The 22,195-nt window shown below is 47.3% G+C and overlaps 1 protein-coding gene across 1 annotated transcript in view; it reads left to right on the top strand.

Moving 5' to 3' along the window:
* Positions 1–21,680, top strand: part of CUNH10orf67 (chromosome unknown C10orf67 homolog) — a 109,131-nt gene extending 87,451 nt beyond the window's left edge. Inside the window, exons 14-16 of the mRNA XM_040992619.1 lie at positions 6,885–6,965; positions 7,426–7,483; positions 21,595–21,680. Of these exons, the coding sequence (XP_040848553.1) occupies positions 6,885–6,965; positions 7,426–7,483; positions 21,595–21,680 (225 nt within the window). The remainder of the gene's footprint in view (positions 1–6,884; positions 6,966–7,425; positions 7,484–21,594) is intronic.
* Positions 21,681–22,195: the final 515 nt, after the last annotated feature.

The raw sequence follows: 22,195 nt of genomic DNA, 5'->3' as shown, positions 1-22,195 counted from the left end.
GTATTTTTCATGCCACTCTGTTGCTTTTTGTACTTCTTCTTATTATCATTTTACGATACAGTTCCATAGGCCCTGGGATTTCCCTTATCCCTGCCCCAATTCTCTCTCCCCTCACTGAGTGTGCCCTATATCATTACTACAGTATAATTCTTCATACATAATCATATGTCCATCATTACAGGCATGGACAATGGCAGAGAGTCCAGCATCCTATTGTCAAGATAGAGTAAATAGTTTCATTGGGAGTCCATCTTTGTCTGGAAGTAGAAATGCATACTGCATTGTATCCTCACATCTGGATATGATAGTCTCCGTTACACAGTTTACTATACATTCCCTTAAATGAAAAGCCACAATACAAAGTCAACAACAGAAAGAAAAATAGAAATTGCAATGTCATGAAGTTAAATTACATGCTGCTAGATATGATAGTCTCCATTACACAGTTACTACACATCCCCTTAAATGAGAAGCTACAAAACAAAATCAATATCAGAAAGAACAAAAAAGAAATTAACAACACCATGAAGTTAAATAACATGTTACTGAATGACTAATGTGTCACTGAAGAAATGAAAAAGAAAATCAAGAACCTTCTTGAAGAAAACGATGCTACCATATGATCAATGAATCATTGAATAATTTAATGAGAAGAAAGTATTTTAAAGAGGTGAAACTAACAAAAAAATCAAAGTCTATGAGGTATAGTTTCCGCTGATCTTTGTTGGTGAAATGTATCTCCTGTAGGCAACAAATAGATGGGTTTTAGCTTTTAATCCAGTCTACTAATCTATGATGTTTGATTGAGCTTCAGCCATTTACATTCAGGGTTAATAAAAATGGGTGGTAATTTGGTCCTGTCATTTTAGGACCATGGGATGTTCATGGACTTAGTCTTCTGTTGTTATTTTACTGGGATTTATTTCACATTGGCCTCTGGTTTTGGTGGGCATTAGTCCCTCTTCTCTGTCAAGAGAACATCTTGAAGTATCATTTGTAGGGCAGGTTTGGAAGAGGCATGTTCTTTTAGTTTTTCTTTACTATGGAAGAATTTTATTTCATTTTCAAAGACAAAGGAAAGCTTTGCTGGGTACGTTATCCTGGGCCGACAATGTTTTTCTTTTAGAATCTGGAATATGTTGCTACATTGTCTTCTTGACTGTAGAGTTTCCTGTGAGAGGTCTCCTGTGAGTTTAATTGGCATTGCTTTATATGTCAGTTGATTTTTTTCACGTGCACATTTAAGGATCTTTTCCTTATGTTCACTTGAAAAGAATTTGAGTATCATGTGTTCTGGTGAAGATCACTTTTGGTCAAGCCTGTTGGGAGTTCTGTGCCCTTTCTGGATGTTGTTTCCCAATTCTTTCTCTAGGTTAGGGAAATTTTCCCCTATTATTTCATTGAATACACGTTTAATCCCAGTTTCTCTTTCTGTATCTTCTGGGACTCCCATAACTCTTATATTTGGCCTCTTAATAGTGTCTTTCAATTCTTGAATACTTTTTTTTTTAGCTTGATCCAGATCTGCTTCCAGCTTTTTGTTTGTTTCCCCCTGGTGACAGGAAATGTCTTCTAATTTTGAGATTGTTTCTTCTGCCTACTTCATTCTATTTTGGAGACTCTCCACTGTACTTTTAATTTGTTCCACTGTATTCTTAATTTCTGATATATCAGCTGTCATTTGATTCATTTCCAATGTGACATATTCCTTGAATTCCTTGAATGTCTGCTTATGTGCTTCTCATTGTTGATAAGAAGTTTTATGATAAGTGTTTTGAATTCTGTGTCCCTCATTTTCTCGATGTCTTCCTCAGTTAGAGGTTGGCATAGGGTTTTGCTCCTTTGCAGGGGAGTCTTCAATAACATTCATTGTGCCTTGTCTCTTGCTCTTGGTCATTGTGCTTCTGATGATCAGATTCTTCTTCTTGGGGCAGGTTTCTAAGCTGTGTCACCCACAGATCTGCAGTTTGATTTTACTTATTGCAGTTGGCACACAACTCTTTGTTTGCAGTCCCTTGTCACTCCCTCCAACAAGTTCCAGGTTTGGGTTCTTATGTTAGATTTCCACCGAGGTCTCTGTAGCCCCAGCTCCTGGCTCACCACTCTCACATCCTGTGATACTGTGTTGAGGCTGCACCATTGTCTGTACAACCTTTCTCCCACTTCCTGTTGGAGCAGGTCCCAGGATTAGTGAGACACCAGGTGACCTGAATAGCTAGGTTGTTGATGATACTGATCTTGCCAGAAGCTGTTGGCCTTAGGTCTGAGGGGCCACTCGGACCTATTTTGACCCATACGATGCCATAGTCATTATTATTTTCCTGTGGGACCATTGCAATGCACTTAACTCAGGGAGTTCTCGCCAAGCTCGGTACATACACAACTCACTGTAGTTCCTGCAGTCTTAAATTCTTTGCCACACTGTACAAAATGGCACCTAATATGCCACTACTAGAGTTCTTGATCTGTTAGCCCTCAGGTCTGGGGGCTACCCGGACCTGTCTTGGGTGGAACCTGTAGGATGCCACAGTGTTGAAATTTGCTGAGCCAGAAATGAGTTCACACCCAGCTCAGTGCATGCACTGTACTGTCCATAGCCCCTGCCTTAAACAAAATGGCACTGATACGGCTCCAGGGGGCCAACTGGGTTGTGAAATCCACCCTGTTCCTGCACTGCTTGTCTGGGATCTGCTGCTCTGTCTCTGCTCCTGGTCAAATCAAACAGACCAGCAGGATGGGCAGTTCTTTACCTGGGATCACCTCTGGAGCTCCCAGTGAAAAGTCTCTTCCCACCTGGTTGCTGTTGTAGTTCCGGCTGCTGGTGCAATTTGGGTCGCTGTTGGCTGAATGCCACTGGGGTACCAGTCACTGTAACACCACACCATTGTGTCTGCTGCTTTCCTGTGTCGGTCAGTCTCCAGGTACCCCACTGCTGATGTTCTGTCCTTTCCTATTTCCTGGCTAATATCCTTTCCTTCACACTAGGTAATATTTCTCCATCTGTTTAAACATGTCCTTACCCTATTCCACCATCTTGATTCCAGTGCTACTCTATTTTAATGGATGGATGACTTGCATGCTATGTAGTTTGGATTCATGTTTGCTACCGCTAAGCACCAGCATCCCATATGGATGTCGGTTTAAAGCCTGGCAGTTCCACTTTCCAACAAACTCCCAGCTTGTATCCTGGGAAAGCAGACGAGGATGGCCCAAAACCTTGGGGCCCTGCACCGGCTTGGGAGACCTGGAAGAAGAGGCTTCTGGCTCCTGGTTTCTGATAGGCTTAGCTCTGGCCATTGTGGCCACTTGGGAAGTAAACCAGCAGATAGAAGATCTTTCTCTCTGTGTTTCTCCTTCTATCCATAAATCTGCCCTTCTAATAAAAATAAGCAAGACTTTAAAAAAATAAATAAATGAAGTCTCATATAGGAAGTTGCACGTTTTTCTTTGTCTGCTGTAATGATCTCCACCTTGTAACCATGGCATTCAACTTTACTGTAATCACAGATGTATTCAATTGCAATTGTATCTTCTTACTGTGTTTTCAATTTGTCCTTCTCTGTATGTTTTTCTTCTTCCTTACTTTCTTTTGAATAAGTTCATATTTTTTTTTTGCGTGTGTTCGCATTGCATGTCTTTGAAAGTTTTAAACCCTATTTCTATCAGGAAATTCTGAATCTCCTTTATATGTTATCTCTATTATGTATTAGCTTCCTGGGGACCTCCAGGTTTGGTCAGTGGTCAGTCTAGAAGGATGCTGTTATCAGGTGTTCTATTTCTACGGCTTTCCTTTCCTGTGTTGGCAGCCCAGACTTGTTCTGCTAATGCTTATTGAGGTTTCCTTGTGGGTTGACCTTAATCACAATCCTCATTTCTCACGCCTCACTCCTTCCATCCAGGCCGCTGTCCTCCACAGGAAGTGGGTTCGTTGGACTTCCGAGTGTGAGTTTATATGCCATCACCTGGTAGAAATCCGTCTTGGTCCTCAGTGCTGCTGTCGAGGTCTCACAGCTGTCAGTAGGTCTCACAGCCTAGCTCGAGGATGCCAACTCTGCACGTGGGGTGCAAGCCTCACTCTTCCTGGCTCATTGTTTGTTTGTTAGCCCTTTTCCTGTGGCTCTGCCAGGGTTGGCCTGTCTGGCCCCCAGCTGCCTGCTTAGGGGTACTTCAGCACCCTGCGGTTTCACTATGATGCGTCCAGTTGTGGATTGCTTTTCTCTTTCTTCTGCTTGAGATATACTGGGATACTGGGAAGTGGGGGCTGGTGTGTTTAATCACACCTTATCATTCCATATGCTGCCAAAGCCCTAGTCCTTTTTCTTCTGAAACTCTGCCCATAATGCATCTTCTCCTTGTATCCTCGTGTGTTCTATTTCACTAATGCTTCTCTGAGCTACATTCTAGGTAACAGAATCTCGTCTCTCTGTCAACTTACTAAATATGTTTTTCATATCTATATAATTATTCTGTTAAAGCTATCTCATGATTTTAGTTTCAAGTCCTATATTTAGGATTTCAGACAAATGCACAAATACATTTCATTTGGTAATATTTTAAAATATGATTACTGGTCATGTATCAATATGCTTCTTTTTAATTTCTTGAAACATACAAAATGTACCGATTTTACATTTAATGCCTGAGGATTCCTACAGTTTTAGGAGATCTAGATCTGTTCTCTTGTGTTTTTGTCAGCAATCAGTCATGATGCATGGACAGATAATTTAGAATGAGCACCTTGGTTTCCCAGGAACCCTATCTGTGAAAATTCTTTGATGCCTTAGCCAAACAAGAACTCTCATTTTTGTTTGTCTGCTTGATTGTTTTTAAACCATTATTTATGTTATTTATTTGAGAGATCCGAGTCAGCTGGTCTTAGTCTTCAAAGGCCAAAGCAGTCAGAGCTGATCCAGGCCGGAGCCAGGGATCCTTAGATTAAGTGCAGTGTGCGAGGGACCCATGCAGGTTAACATCCGCTGCGTTCCAGGACATGCATGAGCAGGGAGCTGGAATAAGCAGTGGAGCCTGGATTTAGATCCAGAAGCGAGGACTTGCACTGAGGTACTCCCACATGGGATTTCCACTTCCCCAAGGGACCTCTTAACCACTTACCCCAAAGCAGGCCCCAGCGAAGAATCCTCACAAGATCTGAATGGTTGCTTTCAGTTTGAGTTGGGGGTTAAGGGGGTGGAAACCAGGGCAAGGAAAGGGGTTAAGTAGCTCCGGGAAGGATGCAGATGGGGGCTGGCTCAGGTAGCTTGGGCCACCCCAGGGAGCAGGTGGGGAACACGAAGCTGATGCCCACTGTGGCCTCAGGCAGTGCTTCGGAGATCACAGGGACCTTGAGTGACATGGATAGAAGTCAATTACACCATGCTCTATGAAGGAAGAAGGGAGACAACAACACAAGGTTTCTGTTTGCTACTGGGAACCTAAGAGGAGCATGATGCCGCCGCAAAGAAGGAATGCTGCCAGTTCTACTGTAACACTCCCGCTCCCAAAGACACCGCAGCTCTATAATAGGGCTGTTAAAACGGCAGAGGACCAGGTCCTGGGATCCAAGGAAGCAGGAATTCGCACAGCGCCACTAACATAAATGAAAGCATCTGCCCTCATCTGCAAAGAGAATATACACATGAAATAACGAGACAGTTTGCTTTCCAAGAAGACTAAAAGGGAGGCGGTCTAGGGGTAGGGGCAAAACACCAGCAACCACACAGCTGTGCACACCTATGTACAGACAGGTAGAGGGATGAGAGACGTGCCAGCTAGGGAAGACCTTGCATGAAGAACCCAGTGCTCCTGCATGCCTCTCAGCCTTCCGTGGGAGCAGCCCAGTGGTTTATCCGAAGGGTCTTCCCACCGCTCACACACTTGCCTGGTCACAGCTCGTTGCAGTGCAGCTGCTAGAGCAGGTGCTTTCCTTTCCACCCGCAGTTCTTGGGAGTCGGGACACTACTGTCGAAACCTTGCAGTGGCCAGGGCTGCTGGGGGAACCTGCCCAGCTCCTAGGACACTCAACCCTCCCTATCCCCTAGGGGCCCAAACACAAATGTATGAGTTCCTTCCATGGAATGATCCAGCTCTTGCATCCACCCTGTACGTGACCGTGCATATTGCTGATACCCTCTATCAATTATAATTCTCAGCTTGATGGGAACACATTGGAACTGCAGCTGCAGTGCAGTAGTTAAGGACTAGCAACAAGACACCAAGAAGGAGCCCGTGCAATAGTATAGTGGTTAAAGTCCTCGCCTTGGACCCGCCAGAATCCCATATGGTCACTGGTTCTAATCCCAGCAGCCCCACTTTCCATCCAGCTCCCTGCTAGTGGCCTGGGAAAGCAGTCGAGGACAACCCAAAGCCTTGACACCCTGCACCCATGTGGGAGACCCCTAGGAGTTCCCGGCTTCCGGCTTCAGATCGGCGCAGTACTGGCCGTTACAGTCACTTGGGGAGTGAATCAATGAATGGAAGACTTTCCTCTCTGTCTCTCCTCCTCTCTGTGTATATCCGCCTTTCCAATAAAAATAAATAAGCTTAAAAAAAAAAGATACCAAGTCTTGTTCAGTACAGATGCCATACTTCTCCCACCACAAGCATTTTCCGACGTGCTATGTGCTGGATCATGGCTAGCAAGACTGGAGACACCAAGGGCTGAGTGTAGTTGGTTCCAACGTAGGAAGGTGCACCTGAAGAAACACGGAGGGCGACTCTCTTGAGTTTTCTCTTCCAGGGTTTCCTTCCCATGAGAAGGAAAGGATTACTCATCCCCACTGGTGTTGGTGGCTGCCTAAGGGGAAGGCAAGCCCACTAATGCCCCCCATTTGCTGTGGCTGCCACTCGCTCCCTGTAACACAGGGCACACCACTCGTATCTTCCAGAAAGCGAAGCCTCTGTACATCCAGTCCAAGACGAATCTGGTGGACACCTCGCCCAGCTCCAGTGACCACCGCCTGCCCTCGGTAAGTCCCCTGTGGCCTTAGGCGCGCCACACCTGGTAGGCTCTGGGAGTGCAGGCATCATGGCCGGCAGGTGGCCGTCTTCAAGGAGCCAGGAACCCCGTGTTTGCGCTCAGGAAGACTGCGAGTGACATGACCATCCCACCCCACTGGTCCCGTTACCCTCCAATAAACAGCACAGGACAATGTGTGTGGGCACAGGCCAGGAGGCTGGGGCTGTTCCCCCTCTTAAAGGGAATTGTGCCCAGTGGAGAGGGGCTGGAGGCAGTGGTGTAGGGGTGAAGGTGAAGGTTGCTGGAGAGATTCCTGGAGTCCGCTTGAAGGCTGCTGAAGGAGACCCGGCCCCTCTCTCTGGGCCCTCACACAGATGACACGATCTCGGGTCTGGGTGGTGAGGGAAGTTAGGACCAGTTGGTGTCCTTTAAGCCTCAGTTAACAAGACTATCTGTTGGTCGGCCCCCAGATAGACGTGGCATACCTGGACATGGAGGAACGGATGTCCTTCCCTCGGCATTCCAGAGGTAAGGCACTTCCCGCTCAGAAGCACGGGCTCCCACCACGAGGCGCAGGTGTCTGGGGGTGATGCTGCCATACCCTTTCGCCAACCGTCAGGGTGAACACAGGATTCCCTTCTGCCCGTGTGACCAGAAAGTAGCATGAGGGTAGCAAGGTCTGGTTGTGCTTGTCACCTGTGGCTGCTGATTTTCTCCCTAAAAGCCTGCCATGGAAAGGGTTAGGCCATGTCAAAGCCAACGTCCTGTGTAGATGGCAGGTCCCACCTAGGTGGCTTTCGCCTCCTGCTTGCAAGGGTGGTCATTACCAAGAAACTGGGATGCAAGTGTCCCTAGTGGTGTCTTCACCACTGTACCCGATACCCGGCTATTTTAGAACTTCATCTTTTTTGTTTTTTAAGATGTATTTATTTGTTTGAAAGAGAGTGAGAAAGGCGGCGTTGTCCTGTAGTAGGCAAAGCTACCACCCCGTATGGTTGCTCCACTTTGGACCCAGCTCCCTGCTGCTGCATCTGAGAAAGCAGCAGAAAAAGAATCAAATTGCACCAGCCCCAGCCATCCATGGGGAAGACTGGGACAGAGTTCCTGGCTCCCGGTTTCTTCTGCCGGGCCCAGTTCTGGCAGTTGCAGCTATTTAGGGAGTGAACCAACAGATGGAAGATTATCCAGCTGTCATCTAGCTATGTCTGCACTTCCCTTTCTGTGTCTCTGTAATTCTGTCTTTCTGATAAATAAATGTTTAGAGGGAAAAATCTGCTAATAGAGGACTGCCCTGGCCACAGAAGGATCTGGTATGCTCACAGCCGACTGCCCTGGCTCCCTGTTGCCCGCCCTCTCCCCCCACCCCGAGCTGGCTGTCAGCTCACAGCCATGCCCAAACTGGACTCATGGCTCACATCCACCCCCTAGCATACAAGGAAGCTATCAAGCCTTGAAGATCCTGGCGTTGAAACAAAACTGGTTACATCTGTGGAGTTATTGACCATCCAGACGCCCCCGGGGAAGTTATTTCTGAGCCACTTTGCTGCGTTCATGACTTATTGTTTAAAACAGAAGCAGAGGAGTGGGTTGATGGATGTGGAGTCTGCGTTTAGCCAAAACTTCTGATGAAGCACAGCATTCCTCTCCTCAAACATGCACTGGAGCGTCTTGCGCCCAGAATTGACTTCCCACAACCAAGCAACATGGTTTTTGATTTTTTCCACTCGAGGGAACACCAATAACTTTGATGGGTGCCTGGCACACACAGGGCAGCCACAGCCGACACAAACACTGCCACTGGCTCTCCTCTGCTCTGAAAATGTGGGACTCAAAGTCACTTCCTCTCTGTTTACTGTAAATCCTCCTCAAGTGCACTTTTTTTTTTTTTTTTGGCCCTGCAAGCACAATGAAACAGAAAGGCTTTTTGTATGATGCCCGCCATTGCAGCTTGCTTACCACATAGTTCACCGCTCTGGATGTTAACCCGTCTCTTTGAGGAGGCCTCGGCGCGACTTTTCACATGAAGAATCTCTGGAGAGATTTCTTCCCATTAAAATGCTAACACAGCCATGACAGCCATGTCCTTCTCCAAAGATATTTTTCAGGAGCTCATTCTGGTTCACCAATGTTTCCAGTTAATTGGTTCCAGTTAATCTGATTGACTAAGATAAATAAATAGCCCAGTGCCAGGAGGAAAGCTGAGTTGCTAAGGTCCTGGTTTGGGCCATAATGAATTGTCTCCTTAGCAAGAGGAAATTGGGGTCACACTGTGGCACCTGCATTGTATATGGGCACCAGTTTGAGTCCCAATGACTCTACTTTTGATCCAGTTTCCTTGCTAAGGCTCCTGAAAAAATCAGCAGAGATCCACACGCTTGGGCCATCCTCCATTGCTTCTTCCAGGCCATGAGCAGGAAGTTAGATCAGAAGTGAGGCAGCTGAAACTTGAACCAGTACCCAATGGGAGGCTGGCACTGCAGGTAGCAACTTGACCCACTGCGCCACAACACCAGACCCAGTAACTTTTTCCTGTAGCTGTTTTTCCATGGGCTTTTAGTAGTTCCCCTTCTGCCTCACAGTTTAACCCATGACGGGTGGTTTCAGTCACTGAGGCACAAAGGCACCAGAGGTGTTAGTACACAAATCTTTGTTACTTTCTGTAACATGATGCGGATGAGGAGCCCTTGTAACCTACCAGGAGTGACAGACTTACTGTTATGCGGCATCTCAGTTTTGAATATTTGTAAATAGAATGTTAATATCACTTTGCAGGTCTGGTTCCCATTGTTGGAGTGTCTGGGTTCCAGTCCCGGCTCCACTCCTGACTCCAGCCTGCTGCTAGGGCCCACCCAGGGGAGCAGCAGGTGCTGGCTCAAGTGCCTGGGTCCCGGACTCCCACCCGGGAGACCCAGGTTTCGTTTTCTGGCTCCCGGGAATCTGGATTATGAGCCAGTGGACTAAGGAGGTGGGGCGGGGACGAAAATGCCTCTATCTTTTGAAATAACTAAGTGCAAAAAATTTTAAATATCTATTCAGATTTCTCAAGTCGTACTTTCAGGAATAATTGCTTGTAGTGGTTAAAGGTAATAATCCAAGAGTCTCACTTATAACTCTGACGGTCCTTGCCCAAACCGGGGAGGTAGGGAACTCTCACTCTCCCTGTTTCCATGGTGAGATTACTGAGAAGTCTGGGATGTGGCCGGAGTTGGGTCACCCAGTGGGGCTGCTGGGCTCACACCCCAAGAGGTACTGGGGTCAAAACTATTCAGCATTGAGTACCCTCAGGTACGTTGACCTGCCCAAGCAGAGGACGCAGGCCCAGGTTCCGGGGACTGCGGCTTTACGGTTCCAGTCTTGTGAACTCCAGACTCAATGGATGACACGTCTCCATCCATTCCCTCTGCAGGGGATCGCAGGGAAGGGGCACACTGTGAAACCCAGCTGCATGCATGTGGGTCACAGGGTCCCAGGAGTGTGTAAGTGATGGGCGCAGTGAAGGCCCCAGAGCTGAGGGTGTAAGTGGTGGGCGCAGTGAAGGCCCCAGAGCCGAGGGTGTAAGTGGTGGGCGCAGCGAAGGCCCCAGAGCCGAGGGTGTAAGTGGTGGGCGCAGTGAAGGCCCCAGAGCCGAGGGTGTAAGTGATGGGCGCAGTGAAGGCCCCAGAGCCGTAGGAAATCAAACCCCAAGAGCAGATCTGCATCCTCAGCTCTAGCCTGAGTATTGCAAAGCCCCAAGCAGTGAGAATCATCTAGTTCTAAGACAGCCCTGCTTTGCTTCTTCGGCACCTGATTTTCTGTCAGGCTTTAAGTGCAAAAACAAAATCCCACACCAGGGTGGAATAGAGTGAGATGAAATGTAAACGCAGTGCCCAAGAGCCGTGTTGGCCTCAGTCAGGCGCAGCGTTCTTTTGAAGCTGGCAGGAAATGACTGAACGCGAATGAGAGCAACAGAGGGTCATTCAGGAAACACAGGAAGTCCAAGAGATTCATTGATCTCTGTTAATATTGGGAAATACGGGATCAGGAACAATACTTTGCAAAATATCAATTTCAGAGTGGTTTTTCTTTTTCTTTCTTTCTTCCTTTTTTTTTTGTGTGACAGCAGTAATTATCCCAAGAGCGTGCAGGTAACATTATTAATTTGTTTGCCACTTTGCGGTGATAAAATTGGGATCTGAGCTACCCATTGTGCGCTGAGCTCAGGCCGCAGAATTTTATGTACTCAAGAAGACCTTTCTCACAGTGCAGTAATTAGGCACTGTTGACACTGTAATCTCTGGAAACGGTCCTAATGAGCCCCCTGGACACGAATCTCACAGATAAAAACCTCAAAGCCACAGTGCGCGTCTTTTGGTGGCCCCTCAGCAAGCGAGAGCTCAAACACAGGTATGGGAAACACGGGCCCGGCTCAAGTGTAAACCAAGATTACATTGTGTTGTGAGTTCTCTGCATTCGGAGGGAGGAAGCCACTGCAGAGGCGGCTTGGTTGCCTCTGGAAGGGCAGTAGAATCATCACATTTTGTACTCACCATTTGATAGACCTTCAACTTGCAAATTTTTTTTTCCATTTCCACTACCGCCACAAACAAGGAAATTTGAATTGGAAGTAAGAGTCGGTGCATCTGTTGTCATTTTCAATATTAATATAAGGCTAAAAAAAATTCCACTATTGATTGGAACTTAGATAAATGAGCTATGATTTGTGTATTGATGAAGTTTAAAATTGAGTCCCTGTAGCCTGTTACTGCATATCTGTGTATTATATCATAGTACATATTCATGTACTATGAATTAACATGTGACGGATGACCACAAAAACATCAGGAGTTGATCAGTGCGTGACAAGCGAAGTGCCAAGACATCAGGGTTACCACTCCTTTCCTTATTGCCAGCAAGCACCGCTGCTTCAAAATGCCAGCCTGTGGATGGCACTTGGGAATTCTTCAGGCTTGCTTGGGAGTTCTCGCTAGCTTTGCTTTGGGATCGTCCTTGCTTCATGGCACATTTATTCTGCAGACACCCGGCACCTGAGGCACGGACCTCAGGACCTGAGAAGTCTTGGGAGACCTCTCACTCTCTCCTTCCATGATACGGGAGAGGAGGAGGGTGGCCAACTGCGGTGAGAAGAGAGATGACTACACTACAGGTGGAAGCTCTGTCTGTAGGGCAGAGAGTGGGTGGCAATGTGTGGGACAATGTAAAGGACCAGGAGTCCACACTTTCAAAGACAATGTCTAGGGCCGGCACATGACCCCACTGGCTAATCCTCCACCTCCAGGTGGTGACATCCTAGATCGGCACTAATTTATGTTCTGGCCGCTCCACTTCCTATTCAACTCTCTGCTGTGGCCTGGGAAAGCAGTGGAAGATGGCCCAAGTCCTTGGGGCCCTGTACCCACAAAGGAGACCTGGAAGAGGCTCCTGGCTTCAGATCAGCTCAGCTCTAGCCATTGTCACCATTTGGGTAGTTAAACAGTGGATGGAAGATCTTTCTCTCTATCTCTCTTTCTCTCTATAGACCTACCTTTGAAATAAAAATAAAATCTTGGGTCTGACTTAGTGGCCTAGCAGCTAAAGTCCTTGCCTTGAACACGCCAGGATCCCATATGGGCGCTGGTTCTAATCATGGCAGCTCCACTTCCCATCCCGCTCCCTGCTTGTGGCCTGGGAAAGCAGTAGAGGACGGCCCAAACCCTTGGGACCCTGTACCCATGTGGGAGACCCAGAAGTAGCTCCTGGCTCCAGGCTTCAGATTGGCTCAGCTCCAGCCATTGCGGTCGCTTGGGGAGTGAATCATCGGATGGAAGATCTTCCTCTCTGTCTCTTTCCATCTCCGTGTAAGTGAGTTTCCAATAAAAATAAATACATCTTTTAAAAAAAGAAGAAGTAAAGATAAAATCTTAAGAAAAAACACAGCGTCAGGCCTGGAGACAAATAGGCAGATATTGGAATTATCGGAATTTGCAAGACGGTGCATCTTCAGTAGAGAAAAGGTCAAGGCTGCGGCATGTTCACATGTCCTTCATTCTTCTGAGAGTCTGACCTGTGAGCACCTGTAGATGATACTGCATTTACCAAAAGCCACTAAACACATCCTGCTGTGGCCCGCCCTTGGGGCTTAGAGCTCCCCAGGGCGTGAGGCAGGTCTGCGCCTCTCTGCTGTCCAGCTGTGGTCACAAGAGAGGAAGTGTGGGCCACACCTGTGCAGCATCTGCGTGTAATCAGTGCAGGAACTAGTGGGCTGAGTTTTTGGCAAGAGGCCGTCGTATGTGATAGATATCCAATTGATATGCCTTCTGTGTTCTGGAGTCCCAAGTTCAAAAAGAGAGTAAATTCAGACAGATAGCTATTGATAAGTGTCAGTATTGGGGAATGCCACTGGGCTCCCATCCCAAACCTGTGATGTCACTGGATAATTCAAGGACCTTTTCTCAAAAAAGAGATTTTTTTATTATTATTATTTATTTGAAATGTGGAGAAAGATAAAGACACAGAATATAACTTTTCCATTTGTGCTGATTCACTCTCCAAATGGCTGCAACAGCTGGAACTGGTCCAGGCTGAAACCTGGGGCTCCATCCTGGTCTCCGACATGGGTGGCAGGGGCCCAATCACTTGAGCAATTGCCTGCTGCCTTCCCAGGCACCTTAGCAGGAAGCTGAATCCAACGCAGAGCAGCCAAGACTCAAATCTACGTTCCAGTGTGAGACGCCAATTACAGGCTGCAGTTTAGCTCGTTGTTCCACAAATGCTCGCCCCAGTTCAATGTCTTACATCAAAATTCCTCATCTTTTTTTTTAAGATTTATTTTTATTATTTTTTTTATTGGAAAGGTGGAGACAGCGAGGAAGATCTTCCATCCAATAATTCACTCCCCAAGTGAGTGCAACGGCCAATGCTATGCCAATCCGAAGCCAGGAGACTCTTCCAGACTGCTTTCCCCGGGCCACAGGCAGGGAGCTGGAAGGGAAGAGGGGCTGCCGGGATAGAACCGGTGCCCACATGGGATCCCGGGTGAGCAAGGCGAGGACCTTAACCACTGCGCCATCGCGCCAGGCCCGAAATTCCTCATTGTAAAAGCCAACAGCCATCAGGGGAAAAGTTCATCATAGGAAGATGGATTTTGTTTATTTTTTCTTTTAATTTTTTTTTACAATTTATTTATTTTTATTGGAAGTCAGATTTACAGAGAGAAGGAGAGACACAGAGAGAAAAATCTTCCATCTGCTGTTTCACTCCCCAAGTGGCCCCAAAAACAAAGCTGAGGACCCAGCATGGAGGCCTAGCGGCTTAAGTCCTCACCTTGAATGCGCCCGGGATCCCATATGGGCGCTAATCCCGGCAGACCCACTTCCCATCCAGCTCCCTGCTTGTGGCCTGGGAAAGCAGTCAAGGACGGCCCAATGCTTTGCGACCCTGCACCTGCGTGGGAGACCTGGAAGAGTTTCCTGGTTCCTGGCTGCGTATTGGCACAGCACTGGCTGTTGCACTCACTTGGGGAGTGAATCATCGGACGGAAGAGCTTCCTCTCTGTCTCTCCTCCTCTCTGTATATCTGACTTTGTAATCAAAATGAATAAATCTTTAAAAAACAAACAAACAAACAAAAAAAACAAAGCTGAACTGATCCACAACCAGGAACTTCTTCCATGTCTCCAACACAGGGTCCCAAGGCTTTGGGCCAGTCTCGACTGCTTTCCCAGGCCACAAGCAGGGAGCTGGATGGGAAGTGGAGCAGCTGGGACACAAACCAGTGACCATATGGGATCCTAGCACATGCAAGGCCAGGAGTTTAGTCATTAGGCTACCGCGCCAGGCCCTGAAACATTTTTGTTTACTATTAAATTCCATGCAGATATAAGCTACAAGTGACCCCAAAAGCTGATTTCAGCATTTGCATCTTCCCGTCCATGACACTGCAGTTAATGAAGGGCTTCATTTCTTCATGGACAACATGTAATATAGAAAACAATTTTATTTTGAAAACGTTTATATAGTAATATTTTTCGATGTCTTAATTTGGCTTGTTCTTATTAGCATCTTTCCCCTAAAAATTTACGATTTAATTGGAAGAGTTAGGAAAGGGAGAAACAGAAAAGACATTCCTTCTGCTGGTCCACTCCCCAAACGGCTGCTTGTGATGGCCGAGGCTGGACCAAGGCAGGAGCCTAGAATTCTATGCAGGGCTCCCATGTGGGTGGCCCAAGACCCAGGGGGGCGCGTTTTGCTTCTTTCCCAGGCACATGAGCAGGCAGGTGGATTGGAAGAGGCGCAGCCGGGACTGCAGCTGGTACTCACAGTGATGGTAGCAATGCGGCTAACCCTTATATGAGCATTTGTACAAAAGAAAAATTTCCACTCTGACGTTATGAAGAGAATCCCACATTGTTCTCTCAGAATGTTACCAATTTGTGCTCTCAAAGCACAATTCAGTTCTGAGGATGCTCTGGTTTGGGGTCCAGCTTGCCTGTTCTGACACCTCATTTGTCCTCCTTCCCTCCACCTCCGTTTTTCTTTTTTCATGAAAAATATGTATTTTCTGGGCCCGGCGCAAGTGGTTAAGGTCCTCGCCTTGCACGCCTGGGATCCCATATGGACGCCAGTTCTAATCCCGACGGCCCCGCTTCCCATCCAGCTCCCTGCCTGTGGCCCGGGGAAGCAGTCCAGGCCCAAAGCTTTGGGACCCTGCACCCAGGTGGGAGACCCAGAAGAGGCTCCTGGCTTCGGATTGGCTCAGCTCCAGCCGTTGCGGCCGCCTGGGGAATGAACCATCGGATGGAAGATCTTCTTCTCTGTCTCCTCTCTGTATATCTGCCTTTCCAATAAAAAAAAAAAATGTATTTTAAATGGGTAAGGTTTAAAAAAAAAAAAAAGAAAATGTGAAAGTAAAAAAAAATGAGCTTTGAAAAAATTAAAACTAAAAATATATATGTTGTCTTTACTGATTTGTGAGTCAGAGAGAGGACGAAACATATAACAGAGAGATCTGCTGTCTGCAGGTTCACTCCCCTAAAGGCCCACAATGCCTGGGGCCGGACCCGTGTGTAACCAGGAGCCATGAATTCCTGTGAATCTCCTACATGAGCAACAGGGACCCAACCACTTGGGTCAGGACTCCAACCCATGCCTTCCCATATGGGATGCCACTGTCCCAACGAGCATCCACGCTGCTATGCTAAGCGCCTGCCCACCCACTTCCCCGCTGTGTCCCTACCCCTGACGTGGGTCAGGTCTCCATGGTGGGAGAGATCTCTCTGAGCTCTCTGTCCTGCATGACTGACCTGCTTTTCGTTTCTGATAGTGTAGCATGCTAACATCCTTGCTTTTAACTTAAAACTCGATAGCCAGTGCAGCAAATACTGCTAAAATCATAGGTCAGTTTTCCTCTTTCCCGGAGTACTTCTCTGGGAAAAATCTTCCATCCTTGCTGCTTACTGAAGGAGGCAAGTGTTCACTCGATTCAGAAATTAAAGAGTTCCTTGTGAAATGTATGAGAGCAGTTTTGTAGAGAGAGGGGGACGGGATTTCACAGTGAGTGGGTGTGAGACGGCAGGGAGTGAGACAAGCATCATCATTTCTGTTGAGAGGAGAAACCTAAGCAGGCGCATAGCAGGGATGCATGTTGGGCCTGATGCAGTGGCTGAACAATCCTCCACCTGCAAGCACCACATGCCATATGGATGCTGGCTCTACTCCTGGCTCCTCCATTTCCAATCTGAGTTCCTACTTTATAGCCTTTAAGAGCAGCAGAGGATGGCTCAAGTCCTTGGGATCCTGCTCCCACGTGAGAGACCCAGATGAAGCTCCTGGCACCTGGCTTTGGATCTGCTCAGCTCCAGCCACTTCAACCATCTGAGGAGTGAATCGACGATGGAAGATCTTTCTGTTTCTCCTCCGTAAAATCTGCCTTTCGAATGAAAATAAATAAACCTTTCTTTACCATGTCTGCAGACACCATGATTCTGCCTCAGCTTTCTCTATGAAAAACTTCTTTCATCCTGCCCCTGCCCTTTCATACATGACATTTATTGGAAAAGCAGATTTACAGAGAGAGAGAGGTCTTCTATCCACTGATTCACTCCCCAGGTGGCCTCAACAGCCAGAGCTGAACTGGTCTGAAGCCAGGAGGCTGGCGCTTCCTCCAGGCTTCCACATGGACACAGGGGCCCAAAGTTTTGGACCATCATTTGTTGCTTTTTAAAGTACATCAGCAGGGAGCTGGATTGGAAATGGAGCAGCTGGACAGGAGCTAGCCACCCATATGGGATACCGGCACGGCAGGTGGTGGTGGCTATGCCACAACACCAGCCCTTTAAAAACAACTTTTTTACTTGAAAGGTCAAGTGAGAGAGAGAGAGAGTGTGTGTGTGTGTGTGTGTGTGTGTGTGTGTGTGTGTGTGTGTGAGAGAGAGAGAGAGAGAGAGATCTTGCATCTTCCGGTTCACTGCCTCAGTAACCATAAAGGCTGGGGTTGGGATGGACTGAAGCCACGTGTCAGGAGTTTCTTTCCAGGTGCTCCACGTGAGTACAAATACATGTGCCATCTTCCGCTGGCTTCCCAGGTGCATTAGCAGGGAACTGGATCAGAAGTGGAGAACCTGGGACTTGAAATGGTGCCCATATGGGATGCTGGCATCACAGGCTGGTGGCTTAATCCACTGCACCGCAATGCCAACCCCACCTCCTTTCCTTTAAGAATAATAAAAAATCAGAATATAAGCACAAAGACTTTATTTTCAACAGGTAGATTTTTAAGGCTGCGATTGGGTGGCGCCAGCCTTTCCCCCTCAGTATCTCCAAGGCAAGGGGGAGTTCCAGGGGCAGCGAGGGCTGTATTCTGTAGACCTGCTGTGACTTCAAGACATGGTTTGCAAAACTCAACGACAACTTACACAACTCCCAGGGGGGGCGCAAAAGTCCCACGGAAGCCCCTTTTGGAAGCAACCGGACCAAGCCAAGCCTCCCATCCAGTGTATTTAATTTCGCCTGGGCTGAAGAGCCCCAGTCTCCCATCCCAGAGGGTGGAGTGGGGTGGGGGATGGAGCGGAGCCTTGGTTTTTCTCACAAAAGACACAATGTGAAGTGCATCTGCGAACATCGCGTAATTTGTTATGTCCTACAAAGAGATGGGTTTTTGTGACACACATACCAAAGCTATTTGGTGCTGTTTCACCAACGATCCGTATTCAGGGTTCAGAAAAGAAATTGGCCCCAGAAGAGTGAAAGCGAGAGTAAATTTTTCTTTTTAAAAAAATTAGATACAGATGATCACTCCCCAATACGGAGTGGGAATTTTACAAGTGACGGTGTCCCGATTAGCTTTCCAGTGGACACCCAGGCCTTTATAAAACACGTACTAGCTGTGGTCAGCTGTGACCAATGTGCTTTATTACTCCCCAGAAGAGCTGAACTGAGATCGCCCATCTCATTAAACTGAGAAATGTTGGGTGAACTTGAACTGTTTCAGGGATGTGAATGACCAGAGAATTCGTTTCTTTGCTGAGACATTAAAGGCTGGCTATGGTAACTCTTTGATGGGTCCGCAAAGTCAGTTCTTAAACTCATTAGCATGTCTTTTTTGTTGTTGATGTTGTTGATACCCTAATCCTTCCCACCCCGCTGGATCGAAGGGGCAACATACATTAAAAATATATATAATAAAAGTCTCCCTAGAGCATCATTACCCAAAATATATACTTATATCTAGCTGTCTTCCTTTTATTGGTCAATGTGGATGGGCTTTTGGTAATTCACTCTTTGAACATCACATAGCCCTTCCAAAAGCAGAGACAGTTAAGTAATTAGGTTTTGACCCCTCCCCCCAAAAGAATACATTGATTGCCTTTTCAAGTGATAGTTAGCCCCAGTTAATTTTAAAGCGTTGTCTTTGATTTCATTCATTTAAGGGGAGAAAAAGAAGGCAGCAGGAGTTGTCCCATTTTTTTTCACCAATCTCCTTAGAGTTGCGTGCTAATGTGAGCAGCGGAGGTTATCTCGAGCGTTGCCTGGAAGAAACTTCTGTGGCAACTTTATCAACAGAATGGCACACAGGGTGGCTTTAGGTCATGGTGCCTTCTCTGCCTGGGTCTGCTAACACGTCAGCTAAACTCTGCTTTATCTCCAGTGGCCAAGGATAAAGGGATCATTTTGCTATGTAATTGTTTCTTATAAAAATATATATTTAAAATTATATCATTTAAATCACATGAAAAAATTCAGAGCCAGAAACCAGGAGTCAACGTTAAAAAAAACAAAACAAAAACAAAACAAAACAAAACAAAACCACTTCATGTTCCCAGTGACTCTTTAACTGGAATTTTTTTTTTTTCAATGAAACCTTGTCGGTAAAATAGAAAAGGCCTTTTGGCTGCGCCCATAGGAGCATAATGCATTGTGTATGTTTGTGATCCTAAAGGCTCCTGCCCATATGCTGCACTGCACAGCTACATGAATGAGGCATTTACCAAATCAGGCCCACCACATTAAACAGAAAAACAATCTTTATCCATGGTAACTTATCAGTTTCAATTAATCAACCTGCACAATGGAAATTCTGATGTGTTCCAGCAACTTGAAAGCAATGGGTCACCTCCAGGGCAGCCATGTTGTGTCTTTGTGACTAAGTTCTTGAACAAAGCAACATCTCCAACACACACACACACGCACACGCACACACGCCTGTGCATATATATGTGTGTGTGTGTGTGTGTGTGTGTGTGTGTATACACAGACAAGCAGGCAGCCACAGCTATGCCCCGTGATGGAAAGTGACCGAAGGAAACTGCACATTTCTTGTTTATGATTTATTTTATTTTTTTGGCCATACCAAGTGGGATTGTTTCAAGTATTACTTTTTGAGCTCTGCGAGTTTAAACAAAAGGAAAGAAATCTCCATTGGATGACCATCCTTTCAGGTTCTGTGCTGCTATGTGAATGGCATTGTGCAACTCATTCCAATGGTTTTGAAAAGGGGTAACCACTGCTTTGATTTGGTTACACGGTTTAGCAAAGAGCTCCCTCCCACTGCCTTAGGGTCTGTGAAAGGTCCTTGACCTGTTTAGAAGTGCCGTCATGTCGCCCCTCCCAAGTGGGAGTATCTGCATTCATTTGATCAGTATAAAAAATGATTGGGGATGGCGAGCTCAGGGCTTTTGAATTGCAATTTATAGCAGTTTACAAAAATGCACATTGTTGGAAAAGAAAACAGGGAAGTGTTTCTTTCCAAATTGCATTACCTGTGAAATGTCATTAGTCTGCTTAAGGATATTTACATCCTTTTTTTTTTTTAAATTATCATCGCAGACTCAGCCTAAACACACTAAGGATTTTAGCACATTATGATTTCTTTTTAACTTTACAGTGTGTGTGTGTGTGTGTGTGTGTGTGTGTGTGTGTTTGGAGAATCAAGGAAAAACAACATGCTTTGAGTTCTGAGGATTGAACATAGTCTGTCCCTGGCTCCATGTATGAAGTGCCAAACAATCTTTGTCCACGAGTTGCCCCAGCAGAGGATTCCTACTTCCACCCCCCCCACCCCCCGGGTTAACCCATCTCTGGGTAAATAAATGCCTCGCCTGCCGATGTCTCATGGTGAAACTGAAATGTTGGTGAACATACAGAATTCCACCCGGTTGCCCTCATCCCTTCAACATTTTATGACCAAAACCTCTCTGGGCAATGGAGACTCTGCCCAGAAACCCACCTACCTGTAAGCTGAAACGTAAGAGCTGTAGGTACCTGTTTCAAGTTCAGAAACATTTAAGGCAGCCACCTGCTGGGCTGTGGGTTGGGAGGAAACAAAGGGGGGCATCTACAGGTTCGGGAAAATAATTTCCTTTCCACACTTCCGAGAAATCCTCAGAGCCCCCACCTCTCCACCCAACGTGGGCAAAGGGTACATCTGGATGTTTGCTTGGAAGAATTCTAATTTGAACAAGAAAAGTTCACCTTGGGAAAGCTTCGCCTGTGAGCCTTCCACTGCAGAGACATCCAGACAGACTCAAGGGTACACCCCCCCCCGTCTGACCCTCCCTTCCTCTGAGTTTTCATGGGGGGGGGGGGGGGGGACAACTGGGACACTTGAAGGGCTCCCAAGTTTCTATGGTCTTCTCCAGGCTCCTGACCTTCCAAAGGTCCTTTGTGGGACTTGCAAGCAGGAACATCTCGTCCATGCTGTGGTTTTCCCACCTCAGACCTGCCAAAGTTCTCACCATCTATATACCCCAGGCAATGGAGCCCGCCCAGGGCAGGGAGTCCGGCCTGGAGGAGCAGGCACCCTCCTCCCTCCACCCATTGCTGGTGATTGTCCTGCTTCCCCCTAGAGGGAAGATGGCATTGGACTTGTGGGTCCTCTGTACATTTCAGAGACAAGTCCCTGGACCCACACACAAACTCTCCTCTCCCCTCTCCATTTATTTCATTCTCTGATCATGGGCTCCTGATTCTCAGCGGAAGGTCATTTCCTGGCCTTGGTCACAGGCAACCGGAGAAGCAGGAAGTGTTCCCAAGAGGAGGGTTGACCGGCTGGCGCCCAGACCAACAGCTCCTAGCAGAGTGGGGGCGGGGGTGGGATGGAGTGTGGACAGAGGTTGATGGAAAAGTCAGTCAAACCAAGTTCGTGACTGCTTCTTTCTTCACCTTTAGGGAGGATGTCGGGCAGCCTGAAGGAGCCCTTGAAGAGGTTATCCGCGCCCCAGGAGAAGCCCTTGACGGAAGAGGACAAAGAATGACGGATGGGACGCTGGCGGGGGGGGGGGTGGTGCGCCTTCTAGGCGATGGAAACATCCCCAGGGCGTCGGACTGCCCGAGGAGAGTGTGCACCCCTGTAGTGGGATGCCTGCCCTACGCCTCAGGGCGCTCCGCGGGCGCCTAGGACCAGAGGAGCAAGGGACATCTCTGAAAAAGTTCGAGGCATTAAAGTTGTTTGGCACCCCCAACCATCTCTCCCCGCTGTGTCTGCGTACTCCTTCCCCCAAGTCAAGCCGATGCTTGTCCCTCTCGCCTGTGAAGGTGAGCTGGGAAAGTGGCGCGAGGGGATTTCGTATGTTTCACCGCCTAGAAGTTTTAACACTCAGCTCCCAGGGGCGCGCTGTCCCCGACAGCATCCAAAAGAAAGTCCTGGCAAGTAGGAGGACCCAGATCCACGTGGTGTGAACATTCTGGAACCAGCAGATCCCGGTTCCTGGAAGACCAGGTTGGCTTTCCTTCCGTGCGTAATGTTCCACCACCGGTGATTGCTTTCCGT

This window comes from Ochotona curzoniae, unplaced genomic scaffold (genome assembly GCF_017591425.1).
Source record: "Ochotona curzoniae isolate NIBS_2020 unplaced genomic scaffold, NIBS_Ocur_1.0 contig_78, whole genome shotgun sequence".
Classification (NCBI taxonomy): domain Eukaryota; kingdom Metazoa; phylum Chordata; class Mammalia; order Lagomorpha; family Ochotonidae; genus Ochotona; species Ochotona curzoniae.
The sequence above is the reverse complement of the archived record's forward strand: the minus strand, read 5'-3'. Positions and strand labels throughout refer to the sequence as shown.